Source organism: Geotrypetes seraphini, chromosome 1, assembly GCF_902459505.1.
Source record: "Geotrypetes seraphini chromosome 1, aGeoSer1.1, whole genome shotgun sequence".
NCBI lineage: Eukaryota > Metazoa > Chordata > Amphibia > Gymnophiona > Dermophiidae > Geotrypetes > Geotrypetes seraphini.
The window spans coordinates 60,413,302-60,427,759 of record NC_047084.1 but is presented as its reverse complement, the minus strand read 5'-3'; the positions used below and the strand labels follow the sequence as shown (position 1 = coordinate 60,427,759).

Below are 14,458 nucleotides of genomic sequence, written 5' to 3'. Positions count from 1 at the left end.
AGGAGAGGCACAAATTAAAACTTAAAATGTTGGTCTTCCTTGTAGAATTGAGGATGCACGTTTTCACTAAGCTAAGTCTAGCACTCTTTTTCACAATTACTTTGCGTTTCCCTGAACTTTGGCTAATATTTTGGGGGGGCTTTTCTCAAGAATGCAACTTGTTATTGTTGACTATTTAGCTGATTTACTTACTTCACAATATTATTATTTTTTGCACATGCACACAAGTGAAATCCTATGATGGTATGTGGCCAATATGGTGAGAGAGAGTCTCACACTGGCTTATCTTGGACCTAGTAAAGTATTGGAGCTTTCTCTCCTTTGGGGTTGTTGCTCCTCAGAACTTACTACCTCACACTGAGGATTCACATTATATTTAAAACATTTATAATCATTTTTTTTGTTTTTAACATTAAATTGTGCTTGCATTCAGTGAGGACAGCCCTCTAGTATATATTTTTTGTCTCTTTTAAAACTATACATAATGACTTTTGGAGTTATTGCATATTTCTGCCCTCTTTAGCAGAAAATGTTAAATATGGCCTAATTAGTATTTTATCTGTTACTCTTAAATATTTTATGTCATTAATTTTTCTGCTTGAGAATCCATTGTCTTCAACTGTGAGTACATGTGTTATCACATATCAGTATTGGCTTTGTATGGGGTTCTCTCCTCTCTAGGTCACCATTTCAAGGCTCACAAGGCTGTTCTTGCTGCTTGCAGTCAGTTCTTCTACAAATTCTTTCAAGATTTCACTCAAGAACCTTTAGTGGAAATAGAAGGTAATTTTCATATTTGTACAACTACTTTGATTCTAAAATTCATTGCTCTCAAAAATTACATTTAAAGAAAGCATGACATACAGTATATACCAAATAGAAGAGCATACTTGAGATAAAAAATAATTATTCTGTACAAGAAAGTTACTGTATATACTTTTACTATAAGTTGAGAAATATAAGTCAAGCAATCCTTAAAAAACCCGGGATCATCTTATCTATGAGTAACAAGGCAGAGGACGTAATCTGGAACAGAATTAGGACAGTGTACACGCATTGTTAGTGTTGTATAGAATGTCTGGTATAACTTTTGTATTTATATGGGCATACACTTAACAAATTAGGGTTGGTGCTGTATAGAAAACATTTCAAATTTGGAAGGTACACAGTAGGGGGGAGAGAAGGGAGCAACACAAAAAGCAGAGAGACTATGCTGGGTCTGATGGGGGGGGCAGCAGGGAAGCCATAATTAGTCTGTATAGGGACAGTAGAGAGGGTATGTTGGTTCTGTGTGGGGGGCATCAAAGAGGTCATGTTGGATCTTTGTGATGGAATATAAGTAAGACAGGGAAAAGTGTATTTGTGTGTCATAAGAACATAAGAATAGTCTTCCTGGGTCATACCAATGGTCCATCAAGCCCAGTAGCCCATTCTCACGGTGGCCAATCCAGGTCACTAATACCTGGCCAAAACCCAAGGAGTAGCAATATTCCATGTTACCGATCCAGGGCAAGAAGTGGCTTCCCCCATGTCTTTCTCAATAACAGACTATGGACTTTACTTCAGGAACTTGTCCAAACCTTTTTTAAAACCAGCTACACTATCCGCTCTTATCATAACCTCTAGCAATGCGTTCCAGAGCTTAACTATTCTCCAAGTGAAAAAAAATTTCCTCCTATTGGTTTTAAAAGTATTTCCCTGTAACTTCATCGAGTGTCCCCCTAGTCTTTGTAATTTTTGATGGAGAGAAAAATCGATCCTCTCACGATTTAGTAGACTTCAATCATATCTCCCCTCAGCTGTCTCTTTTCCAAGCTGAAGAGCCCTAACCGTTTTAGTCTTTCCTCATATGAGAAGAGTTTCATCCCCTTTATCATCTTGATCGCTCTTCTTTGAACCTTTTCTAGCGCCGCTATATCTTTCTTGAGATAAGGAGACCAGAATTGAATGCAATACTCCAGATGAGGTTGCACCATGGAGCGATACCAGGGGCTTTATAACATTCTTGTTCTTGTTAACCATCCCTTTTTTAATAATTCCTAGCATCCCGTTTGCTTTACATTAGTGATTTTTATTCCGCCATTACCTTTCAGTTCAAAGTGGATTACAGAAGAGGATTTCTGGACATGTCCAGAGGTGTTACAGAGTAGAGTGGGTTGCTTCGGAGGATTGAAATATTTGATACGGTGTTAGTTAGTCTTCATGGATTTCTTGAATAGCAGGGTTTTTATTTCTTTTCTGAAAGTTTTGTAGTCTGGGGTCGCGATTAGTAGATTGGAGAGTTGGTGGTCTAGTTTTGCTGCCTGTGTGGCTGCCTAGGTTTGCCTAAGGTTACTGCCTAGCCTTAGGCGGGCTTGCGGGCCTCCCTAGGCTCCCAGAGGCACCTTCAATATAGGCAGCCTGCCTGGGGAGCATTTTTTTAAAAACGTGCGTCCCGATTGGCTGATTAGACAGCTGTAGGATGCCTACAGCTGCCTACAATCGGGACACAGTTTACAAAATCCGGGCCAGAAAGCCTTTCAGTCTGCAAAAACTGGATGTACAGAAAGCACATTCCAATATTTTTTTTTTATGGGGAAAACATTTTAGATGCTAAAGGAGAAAACTGCATTATACAGACTAAGCCAGGTATCTTCAATTTCATGATTCAATGAGTGTTCCACTAACCAAGTTTTGTCATTAAACAAAACACATCTCATTCTAGCAATTTATTCATTAGTTTTTTTGAATATTTTAAGTTGAACTTAGAAGAACAAATGTGTTTATAGCTCAGAAATTGAGAAAATTGAAGTTCTACCCAGGGCTGTGGAGTCAGAGTCGAGGAGTCGGAATCGGAGGAAATTTTGGGTACCTGGAGTCGGAGTCGGTCAGAAGTACAAAAAACTGAGGAGTCGGAGTTGGAGTCGGAACATTTATCTACCGACTCCATTTTTGAACTTGGCATACCAATCACGAGCGATTCTTTCAGCTATAGCACCCACTATATACACAGCACAAATGTTGTGAGCAGCTTCTGCGGCCTTAGAACCTTGATTAAAAGCAAAAAGAAGGTGGTGTCGAAAATGCTCATTTCTCTCAACTTGACATTCCATTTTAACGATCTGAAAATTAACCAGTGCTGTGGAGTCGGAGTCGGAGGAAATTTCGGGTACCTGGAGTCGGAGTCGGAGTCTGAAGTACAAAAAACTGAGGAGTCGGAGTCGGAACATTTATCTACCGACTCCACAGCCCTGGTTCTACCTTCAGCTTAGGCAGATGAAAGCTCCCATAATTTAAAGTATTGTGCTCTGTGGGTTTATTGTAAGCAGTAGTTCTAAACCTGCCTTGATTCCAATGTATTGCTACATCAAAAACATCTATATCAATGCTGTGATAATGCAAATCAAACTGAATGAATTTATGTGAAAGCAGTTAGCTTAGCAGGGTTTAGAAAGGAAAAGTCCAAAAGTTGTCATTAAGATGGATTTGGGGGAAAATCCACTGCTTTTTCCTAGGATAAGCAGCATAAAATCTTTTTTACTCTTTTGAGATCTTGCCAGGTACTTGTGACTTGGGTTGACCAATGTTGGAAACAGGGTACTGGGCTCGATGGACTTTTGTCAGAAGAGGCAATTCTTATGTTCAATAATAAAATGGTTTCAACTGATCCACAGCAAAAAAAAAAATTAGCATCTAGAAAGCATCTCCAAATTAATATCAACTGAAATAAATTGAAAATTCAAAATCAGTTTCTAGTGCAATGTGTCTAGTAGTTCTGAATACTAGAGTTATGCATATGAACCTGCAAGTTGCTAGCAGAATGCTGTCAATCATCTTTGCTCAGAAGTAATTTTACAAGTCAGCTCTTTGGGATAGGCACCTGATACAGAAAAGGGATTGAGAACAATTCTTATGTGTTAGTAGACATCTTAAGTTCAATTATTTTGTACCTTCTCTAGTCTTTTGTAAACCGCATAGCACTTCACGGTATTGCGGTATATAAACTGTTATTATTATTATTATTATTATTTCCACTCTGTTCTGCAGTTTTATTATTCTCAGGTATTTTTTATTAGTGTTCAGCTGGAGGCTCGGTACCCAGCGTTCCTGCTTGTTGGGACCTCTGTCTGGGAGAAGATGCAGACTCATTGTACAAGTCTGCTGCTAGTGGAATCAGCCTTCAGGGACATGTAGTTAGCCAGCCTGCTTTTTTTGTATTTTTGAAGTTTCCAAGTTTATTATTTCTTTGATATACCGTCTATCAAAGTTTATCTAGAGCTCAGGGGCCATCCTTTGCATAGCTGCTCGCATCCCTAATTTTAGAGAATGACATGGTGGAAAAAATTTGTCCCGAGCTCAATCCCTGTCCCCAAGAGTTTCATCCCTGTCCCCATAAACCATCTGATCCCATCCGCACAAGTCTCGAATGGTTATGATTTTATATTGAACTTATTTTATTAAAATATAAAAAGAAACAATATTCTGTACAATTATCATTTTAGAAATCACAAATAATACAGAGCAAGGATCAGCAAAACCCCTGTCTCCCCTCCCCTTCAAAAATATTATTCCCCTCCATCAAGAAAACTGAATAAGCCAAATTCCTACAGAATGCTACACTGAAAAATCATGCTAATAGAATACCACAGTCACACATGACCGGAATAGTGTTAGGGGAATGCAACTAGGGCAACTACCCCCTGGTGAAAGAGAGCCCTAAGCCATCTGGAAGCTAAAGAAGCACGGTCTGGGCTTTGCGGTCCCCAGTTATGTCTAATACCAAATCTGATATATTCTAAACACAAAATAGAAAATAATTTTTTTTTCTACCCTTTGTTATCATTTTATTCTTCAAATCATGTTGGTCTCAGGCACTGGTCTCTGTTTTCTTTTGTCTTCTCTTAATTCACTTGCCAGGGTCTTCTGACCGTTTGACATTTCTTCTTTCTCCATGCTCACCATTCATCTTCTATGTATAATTGTTCTCCATGTTCAGCATCTCCCTTCTCTATGTCTCCTATACATCCCTTTCTAGTATTTCCCCTGTGGCCATCTCTCTGCCTTCATCATCTCATCATTCTATGGTCTCCTCCCTGGAAATTATATCGGAAGAAGGGACTCAGCTGGAAGAAGGTCCCGGAGCAGCCCTGCATCTTCTTCCCCAAACTTCTAAGAAGCTGGTAGGCCTGCCCTGGGAGTCGTAGTTTTGTGGGTTTTTGCTAGTTTTGATCCGTGATCAGGTGAGGAGGGGGGGGCTGTTTGACATGAGATAGGGAGGGGTGGGAAGGGAGGCAACTCATGGCAGATCCATTGCGGTGACAAAGCCATTTACTGCTCTGTGGGGCGGTGAAAAGCCTCATTCACGTACCCACAGCAAAGAGCTGATTCCTCCTCCCCCCCCCCCCATTCCTACAGGTTAGCCACAGCAGGCCACAGGAAACAGTCCCTGTGTCATTCTCTACCTAATTTATCAGAAGCTTGAGCGCAGGCTGTTTGGCTCCTTCCTGGCTTGGCTGGGCTTAATAGTGGGTTGGCTGTGTGGTCCTCTTCCCCTCAGTTCTCAGTAGATTGAGGCTCAGTCTGTTTGGCAACTCGAAGACCAAGTTCATACCACAAACCTATGAGGCAGAGTTCTTTTCCATTTATCCCAGCTGTACTAAGCTGAAGCAGGCAGGCATATGGCCTATGGGGAAAATCAGAGGGGGGTCCTCCAAAAGTGGAAGTTGAATGTTTCTGCAGCCAGAGCCAAGGTCCCCCACCTATAAAACTCCTTTCCCTACATTTTCTGTACTTCAGGGAAGGTCCCCATGGGCATGATTTTGCTGGCAGCGGCCATTTCTTTTTTTTCTAAAGCCATTATCTGCTTCAAAACCCATCAATTTTGCTTAAAATTGATAGGAATGGATCCCTCAGGCCTTCTTACACCTGTATCATGCCAGGTTTGCACTGGATGGCCGGCCGAGGAGCGTCCATGTCCTGCGTGCAGCAGAGCGTGCAGGGGAAGGGTGGAAGCCTTAGGCTCAGCATCCTCTGAGTCCTTCAGGGTTGGGAATCCACAAGAGGTGTGACCCAAGGGAAGAGACCCTTTCCAGAACCCTCTGCAGGTATATTGGCTAAGCACAGATGTGTAATTGTCACAGAGCCCAGAAGGAACTGCAGGGAATCCCTGCTGGGGTCCTCAAGACCCCCAGTACTTCACCTTGATTTTGTGAGCCTCGTGTGGAATGCCTATTTAAACTGTTGAGGGTCCTTAGCATCAGCGTTAAGCGTGACAGAGGCGGAAGTGCAGGGGATCTCCCCTCAGCATGTACCCTGATCAGATGAAGATACAGAGCTGAACCAGGATGTTCAGTCTGACATAGACCTGGAAGATAGAAAGTCCAATTTCATGCCATTATTGTCCCAGGATGTAGTTTCTCTGACAGTCTGGTTCTCTGCATGAGAACAGTGGTCAAGAAGCGGTAGTAGTCCTGGACAAGGGGGGAAGATCCCACAGTGCGCCGGCTGTTCAAAGCCTCTGCACTCAGACATTATTTCTACTTCACTGAAAAAATTGAAGCTGGAAGTTCCTCCAGTTGTCACATTGCTCAATTATGGGCAGTTCAGTTAAACATAGAAACATAGAAGATGACGGCAGAAAAGGGCTACAGCCCATCAAATCTGCCCACTCTGCTTACCCACCCCCTGTCTATGCCCTAATGACCCAATTTCCTTATCTTGACCCTCGTAGGGATCCCACATGGGTATCCCATTTATTCTTAAAGTCTGGCATGCTGTCTGCCTCGATCACCTGCACTGGAAGCTTGTTCCAATGATCAACCACTCTCTCTGTGAAGAAATACTTTCTGGTGTCGCCATGAAATTTTCTGCCCCTGAGTTTGAGCGGGTGCCCTCTTGTGGCCGAGGGTCCCTTGAGAAAGTTACTCTGACCTCATTCTTTTCCTCGCATCCGGACATCACAAAGCTGGACACGGACCACTGGGAGTCGCCAGAGGGGTCTGTGCAAGTGGCTAAGACTATGTCCAAGCTTTACCCTATGGCTATGGATTTCCAGCAGCTGTTTGCTCAGCTGAAGGTGGATTTGCTGGTAGCACAAGTCACCAAGCGAACCTCGCCTAGTGCAAGAGGTGTAATGTTAAAGGTACTCAGGACCATAAAGTGGACATGGTCCTCAAGAGACAATTTGAAGCTTTGGCTCTAAGGATTAAGGCAGCATGTGCTTGCCACACCCAATTGGCTTGAGTCCCTGCCTCAGAGGAAAACAAAGACCCCCAAATGCTCCTATTTGGGGTGAATTATATAGTGGACGCTCTGTATGACATCATCAGAGTCATGAGTTAGGTGTCAACCTATGCTGTCTCTGCCCAGCTGATGTTCTGGATCAGGCAGTGGGCAGGAGATTCAGCCTCTAAAACCACACTGAGCAGGCTTTCCCCATAAACCATCTGATCCCATCCGCACAAGTCTCGAATGGTTATGATTTTATATTGAACTTATTTTATTAAAATATAAAAAGAAACAATATTCTGTACAATTATCATTTTAGAAATCACAAATAATACAGAGCAAGGATCAGCAAAACCCCTGTCTCCCCTCCCCTTCAAAAATATTATTCCCCTCCATCAAGAAAACTGAATAAGCCAAATTCCTACAGAATGCTACACTGAAAAATCATGCTAATAGAATACCACAGTCACACATGACCGGAATAGTGTTAGGGGAATGCAACTAGGGCAACTACCCCCTGGTGAAAGAGAGCCCTAAGCCATCTGGAAGCTAAAGAAGCACGGTCTGGGCTTTGCGGTCCCCAGTTATGTCTAATACCAAATCTGATATATTCTAAACACAAAATAGAAAATAATTTTTTTTTCTACCCTTTGTTATCATTTTATTCTTCAAATCATGTTGGTCTCAGGCACTGGTCTCTGTTTTCTTTTGTCTTCTCTTAATTCACTTGCCAGGGTCTTCTGACCGTTTGACATTTCTTCTTTCTCCATGCTCACCATTCATCTTCTATGTATAATTGTTCTCCATGTTCAGCATCTCCCTTCTCTATGTCTCCTATACATCCCTTTCTAGTATTTCCCCTGTGGCCATCTCTCTGCCTTCATCATCTCATCATTCTATGGTCTCCTCCCTGGAAATTATATCGGAAGAAGGGACTCAGCTGGAAGAAGGTCCCGGAGCAGCCCTGCATCTTCTTCCCCAAACTTCTAAGAAGCTGGTAGGCCTGCCCTGGGAGTCGTAGTTTTGTGGGTTTTTGCTAGTTTTGATCCGTGATCAGGTGAGGAGGGGGGGGCTGTTTGACATGAGATAGGGAGGGGTGGGAAGGGAGGCAACTCATGGCAGATCCATTGCGGTGACAAAGCCATTTACTGCTCTGTGGGGCGGTGAAAAGCCTCATTCACGTACCCACAGCAAAGAGCTGATTCCTCCTCCCCCCCCCCCCCATTCCTACAGGTTAGCCACAGCAGGCCACAGGAAACAGTCCCTGTGTCATTCTCTACCTAATTTATCAGAAGCTTGAGCGCAGGCTGTTTGGCTCCTTCCTGGCTTGGCTGGGCTTAATAGTGGGTTGGCTGTGTGGTCCTCTTCCCCTCAGTTCTCAGTAGATTGAGGCTCAGTCTGTTTGGCAACTCGAAGACCAAGTTCATACCACAAACCTATGAGGCAGAGTTCTTTTCCATTTATCCCAGCTGTACTAAGCTGAAGCAGGCAGGCATATGGCCTATGGGGAAAATCAGAGGGGGGTCCTCCAAAAGTGGAAGTTGAATGTTTCTGCAGCCAGAGCCAAGGTCCCCCACCTATAAAACTCCTTTCCCTACATTTTCTGTACTTCAGGGAAGGTCCCCATGGGCATGATTTTGCTGGCAGCGGCCATTTCTTTTTTTTCTAAAGCCATTATCTGCTTCAAAACCCATCAATTTTGCTTAAAATTGATAGGAATGGATCCCTCAGGCCTTCTTACACCTGTATCATGCCAGGTTTGCACTGGATGGCCGGCCGAGGAGCGTCCATGTCCTGCGTGCAGCAGAGCGTGCAGGGGAAGGGTGGAAGCCTTAGGCTCAGCATCCTCTGAGTCCTTCAGGGTTGGGAATCCACAAGAGGTGTGACCCAAGGGAAGAGACCCTTTCCAGAACCCTCTGCAGGTATATTGGCTAAGCACAGATGTGTAATTGTCACAGAGCCCAGAAGGAACTGCAGGGAATCCCTGCTGGGGTCCTCAAGACCCCCAGTACTTCACCTTGATTTTGTGAGCCTCGTGTGGAATGCCTATTTAAACTGTTGAGGGTCCTTAGCATCAGCGTTAAGCGTGACAGAGGCGGAAGTGCAGGGGATCTCCCCTCAGCATGTACCCTGATCAGATGAAGATACAGAGCTGAACCAGGATGTTCAGTCTGACATAGACCTGGAAGATAGAAAGTCCAATTTCATGCCATTATTGTCCCAGGATGTAGTTTCTCTGACAGTCTGGTTCTCTGCATGAGAACAGTGGTCAAGAAGCGGTAGTAGTCCTGGACAAGGGGGGAAGATCCCACAGTGCGCCGGCTGTTCAAAGCCTCTGCACTCAGACATTATTTCTACTTCACTGAAAAAATTGAAGCTGGAAGTTCCTCCAGTTGTCACATTGCTCAATTATGGGCAGTTCAGTTAAACATAGAAACATAGAAGATGACGGCAGAAAAGGGCTACAGCCCATCAAATCTGCCCACTCTGCTTACCCACCCCCTGTCTATGCCCTAATGACCCAATTTCCTTATCTTGACCCTCGTAGGGATCCCACATGGGTATCCCATTTATTCTTAAAGTCTGGCATGCTGTCTGCCTCGATCACCTGCACTGGAAGCTTGTTCCAATGATCAACCACTCTCTCTGTGAAGAAATACTTTCTGGTGTCGCCATGAAATTTTCTGCCCCTGAGTTTGAGCGGGTGCCCTCTTGTGGCCGAGGGTCCCTTGAGAAAGTTACTCTGACCTCATTCTTTTCCTCGCATCCGGACATCACAAAGCTGGACACGGACCACTGGGAGTCGCCAGAGGGGTCTGTGCAAGTGGCTAAGACTATGTCCAAGCTTTACCCTATGGCTATGGATTTCCAGCAGCTGTTTGCTCAGCTGAAGGTGGATTTGCTGGTAGCACAAGTCACCAAGCGAACCTCGCCTAGTGCAAGAGGTGTAATGTTAAAGGTACTCAGGACCATAAAGTGGACATGGTCCTCAAGAGACAATTTGAAGCTTTGGCTCTAAGGATTAAGGCAGCATGTGCTTGCCACACCCAATTGGCTTGAGTCCCTGCCTCAGAGGAAAACAAAGACCCCCAAATGCTCCTATTTGGGGTGAATTATATAGTGGACGCTCTGTATGACATCATCAGAGTCATGAGTTAGGTGTCAACCTATGCTGTCTCTGCCCAGCTGATGTTCTGGATCAGGCAGTGGGCAGGAGATTCAGCCTCTAAAACCACACTGAGCAGGCTTTCTTTTCAAGGGCTGATGCTATTTGGCAAGAGTCTGTATGACCTGATGGCCAGTGTTAAGACCTTGCCGGACAGCTCGGGGTCAGGGATGTGGAGATTTTTGAGGCTCTTGAAGATTCCTTCCTTATGCTGGCGGCCAAGTGATGCAGAGGTCTTTTCAGAGTCACAACAGATGTTCAGCAGGGGCAGGAGACAGATCTTGTCCCTCTCTTGCCTTCAAGAAAGCACAGTGACACCAGGACAGGGGCCCAGATAGGGGACAGAATGTTGGCCTATTGGTTGGTCTGGGCTCAGATTTGTACAGACCATTGGGTCTTAGAAGTTGTTTGAGAAGGTTACAAAATTGAGTTCTTTAGCACTACTCTCCAGACCGGTATAGGAGCTTACAAGCGGGTATATATCTCATCATGACCAGCAGGCAGAGACTGAGACAAAACTTGTGACCCATCCCTATCATGTGACCAATACATATCATGTGACCCATCCCTAATTACCTGTCTTCTCTCAGTCTCCAGCAGGTGTGGTGATCTGTACCCATCTCCCTTGATAGGGCTGTTGGAATTTGTTTAGGAATTTCTGTCTCTTTTCGTTGCCAGATTGAGCTTGGGTAGGCCCTCGGGGGTGTCAAACCTGGCTGGTCTCAAGTGGGGTCCCTCCCCTCCTTTTCCTCTATCTCCCCAACATTTTTCTAGAGGTGCCTCAACAGTAAGCCTTACCCTCTGGTGGTAAGGCATATTGTTTAGAGAGCCAGTGGAGTCTGTTTTGTGGGAAAAAAAAATCCTGAGTAGTGCCGGTCTGAAGGGTTGCTTTCCCTTTAAATTCGATGTATTTTTCAACTAACCGGCACTTTTTTCCTAGCTAGGTCACATATTGAGCACTTCTCAGGGGAAGAGGTGCACAATTTGGTCCAGACGCGAGACACTCGCAGCCGACCTGAAAACAGCTGTTGGGCCGGTACTGTTGTGGAAGCCTTGTCGGCAGCGGCTGATTTTAAGGCCAAATGGGATTTTAAGGCCAAATGGGATCGACACGTGGGCTCTATTCACTAGGCAAAGGTAGGGGAGGGTCATTAGGGTGGGCAGACTAGATGGGCCGTGGCCCTTATCTGCCGTCTATTTCTATGTTTCTATGTTTAGGTGTCCAGGGTGCCCCGCCGCTAGTGCCTCGCAAGTCGGCATGGAGCAGTGGGGAAGCCCGATCTTCCCCCACTGCCCACGGAGGGATTCCCTCTCAGCTGTTACTTTAATAGCTGATGCTGGCTTGCCTGCTTTAGCGGCTGGGACAGTTCAGGTTTCCCAGTCGCTACAGGCCCTGGAGGGTTTTTTATTGGTGGGAACTTCGCCATTTTTGCACAATAAACCCTCCATTTGTCTGCCTCCTCAAGTGACTTTCCCCCTGTCTTGGAAAAACAGGGGCAGGTTTCAGCCGGGACCCCTGCTCGGGCAGACGATCCCATGGGGCTGCCGGGAGTATTTTCCCCTGTTTTTTTAAATTTATGTAGAGCTTATTTTCAGGCTGCCGGGGGTTTTGCAGTTGGCCCTGAGGTTTCAGGGAGGTTATGACCCCGCACCCTCTGCAGCTTTGCCCCATCTACTACTTTCATATCCCCTCCTTCTCCCTCGTCCAAGCACTTGTGGTCTGAGGAGCGTGCAGATTTCGATGAGGACTTGGACCTTTGGGAGACGGCCGCTGGTAGCGGGGCTTCGTTTTTTCCGACTACCGGCAAGGAGGCGTCCGCGGTGCGCCTTTTTCACAAAGATGAGCTCCCACTTTTAATTCAGCAGGTCTCCTCGGTTTTAAGTTTTGAGGAGCCGCCATCTGAGACCCTGCAGGTTGGGGACCCCCTTCTTTGGAGGATCTGCCCGGCGTCCCGCTCTTTTCTTATGCATCAGAATATTTGGGATATTGTTCTGGCGCAGTGGAATACACCGGAGGAGCTATTTCGGTTTTCGCACTCTATGGCTCGTTTGTATCCCATCCCAGAGGTGGATAGAGCTACCTTGAAGTCACCAGTGGTAGATGCGGTGTTCTCAGCTAGTTCAAAGAGGCATACTGTGCCCACAGAGGGCGGTTCTGCCTTACGTGATTCTGAGGAGCTTAAATTGGAGGTTCTCCTTAAGCAGAATTTTAGTGTCTCTGCTTTGGGGGTCCAGGCGGCTATTTGGGGGGGGGCTCGTAGCTTGCATCATGTTTCGGTGGGCTGAGTGTATTCTTGACCATGAGTCTGATGATTGGTCCTTGGTGGATCAAAATATTGCAAAGATTGAAATGGCGGCCCCGTTTCTCTCCGACGCCCTCTATGACTTGGTGTAGTCATTTCCAACTCCCCGCCCTACCACCTGTTCAGGAAGTCACTAAAAACCTACCTCTTCGACAAATTCCGCTAACGCTGCCTTCCCCCCTTCCCTGCACCCTCCTGACCTCGATATGCCTCCATGCCATCTGACTACGCCCCCCTCCCAAGCCACTATGGCCTCTCTTACTCAATCTCTGTTTTATCTAATTGCCCTGCCTTATCATTGCCTCACATTTAACATCACCGTAAATGTATCACCGCTATAACATGTAACATCGCTGTATACGCACAGCCTCCTCTTTAGTATATGCCTTTTTATTACTGCTATTTATGTAACATCTCTGTAAATGTAACAACACTATAATATGTATCATCGCTGTAAATGTACAGTCTCTTCTATTGTTAACCGCATTGAACTTCCATGGTATTGCGGTATACAAGAATAAAGTTATTATTATTATTATTATTATTAGTCCTCTGCCAAGTCTATGGCTTTTAGGTCGGCAGATGCGGTATCCAAGACTAAACTCACAAAATTTCCCTTTCAGGGGTCTTTTTTGTTTGGAGAGGATTTAGATAAGCTGGTTCAGACTTTGACAGACTCTAAGGTGCCCCACCTGCCTGTGGATTGTGCCCGTCAGGCGGTTAGAGGAGACACTGCTAGGGAGCATGTGCAGGATTTCCACAGGTTTCACACTGGCCGTGGGGCTGCTACCTTCCCGTCTTCTGGGTTTTCCCGGGGACGTTTCTTTCACCGCATGCAGTCCTTTCAGGGAGCCCTTCGGAGGGCTGAAAATCTCCCCGCCACTTCCTTTGCAGCCCATCTGGCCCAATGGTTCTTTGCTGGCGCCCTCTGGTTCCGGTGGGTGCACGGCTGCGCAAATTTTCTCACAAATGGTCAGGAGATCACGTCCGATCAGTGGGTCTTGGAGGTGATTCGGGACGGTTATGTTCTAGAGTTTGCCCATTCCTTGCCAGATCATTTTCTAGCTTCTCTTTGTCACGCCAAGTGGAAGAAGCAGGCTTTTCGCCAGACCTTTCAAAGATTGCTAGATTTCAGAACTGTGGTTCCAGTGCCCCCTCAGGAGTCGAGCACCGGCAGGTACTCAATTTACTTTGTGGTGCCCAAGAAAGAGGGAACTTTCCGGCCCATCTTAGATTTGAAGGAGGTCAACAGGGCTCTCAGAGTTCAGTCTTTTTGCATGGAGACACTGCGATCGGTGATTCTTGCAGTTCAGCCGGGAGAGTATCTAACCTTTCTCATCCTTACAGAGGCCTACTTGCACATTCAAATCTGGACCTACCATCAGCGCCTCCTTCGTTTTGCGATCTTGGGCCTGCACTTTCAGTTTGGTGCGCTCCTTTTTGGTCTGGCTACAGCTCCCCGGATGTTCACCAAAGTTATGGTGGTCGTCGCAGCGGCCTTGCGGACAGAGGGCATTCTGGTGCATCATTACCTGGATGACTGGTTGATTTGCGTGAAATCCTTCCAGGAGAGCACCCGGATCACGGCTCGGGTGGTAGAGTTCCTGCACCCGGGCTAGCAAATTACAATCTCAGATTCGCCTGCTTATGGCGTCCCGGTATCCTCAGGCGCAGGATTTCCTTCAAGTCTTGGGGTTGATGGCGGCGTCCCTCGACGTGGTGAGGTGGGCTCAGGCACACATGCATCCTCTTCAGTATGCTCTGCTTCGGAGGTGGTCGCCCC

The 14,458-nt window shown here is 45.7% G+C and overlaps 1 protein-coding gene across 8 annotated transcripts in view; it reads left to right on the top strand.

Annotated features, from left to right (window-relative positions):
- Positions 1-14,458, top strand: part of ZNF131 (zinc finger protein 131) — a 195,275-nt gene that overhangs the window by 97,090 nt on the left and 83,727 nt on the right. For 6 of the 8 annotated variants that reach the window (XM_033931963.1, XM_033931954.1, XM_033931933.1 and 3 more), the window contains one exon: positions 682-783. The exons of the other annotated variants lie outside the window; for them this stretch is intronic. In XM_033931963.1, the coding sequence (XP_033787854.1) occupies positions 682-783 (102 nt within the window). The remainder of the gene's footprint in view (positions 1-681; positions 784-14,458) is intronic. 8 annotated transcript variants of the gene reach the window in all.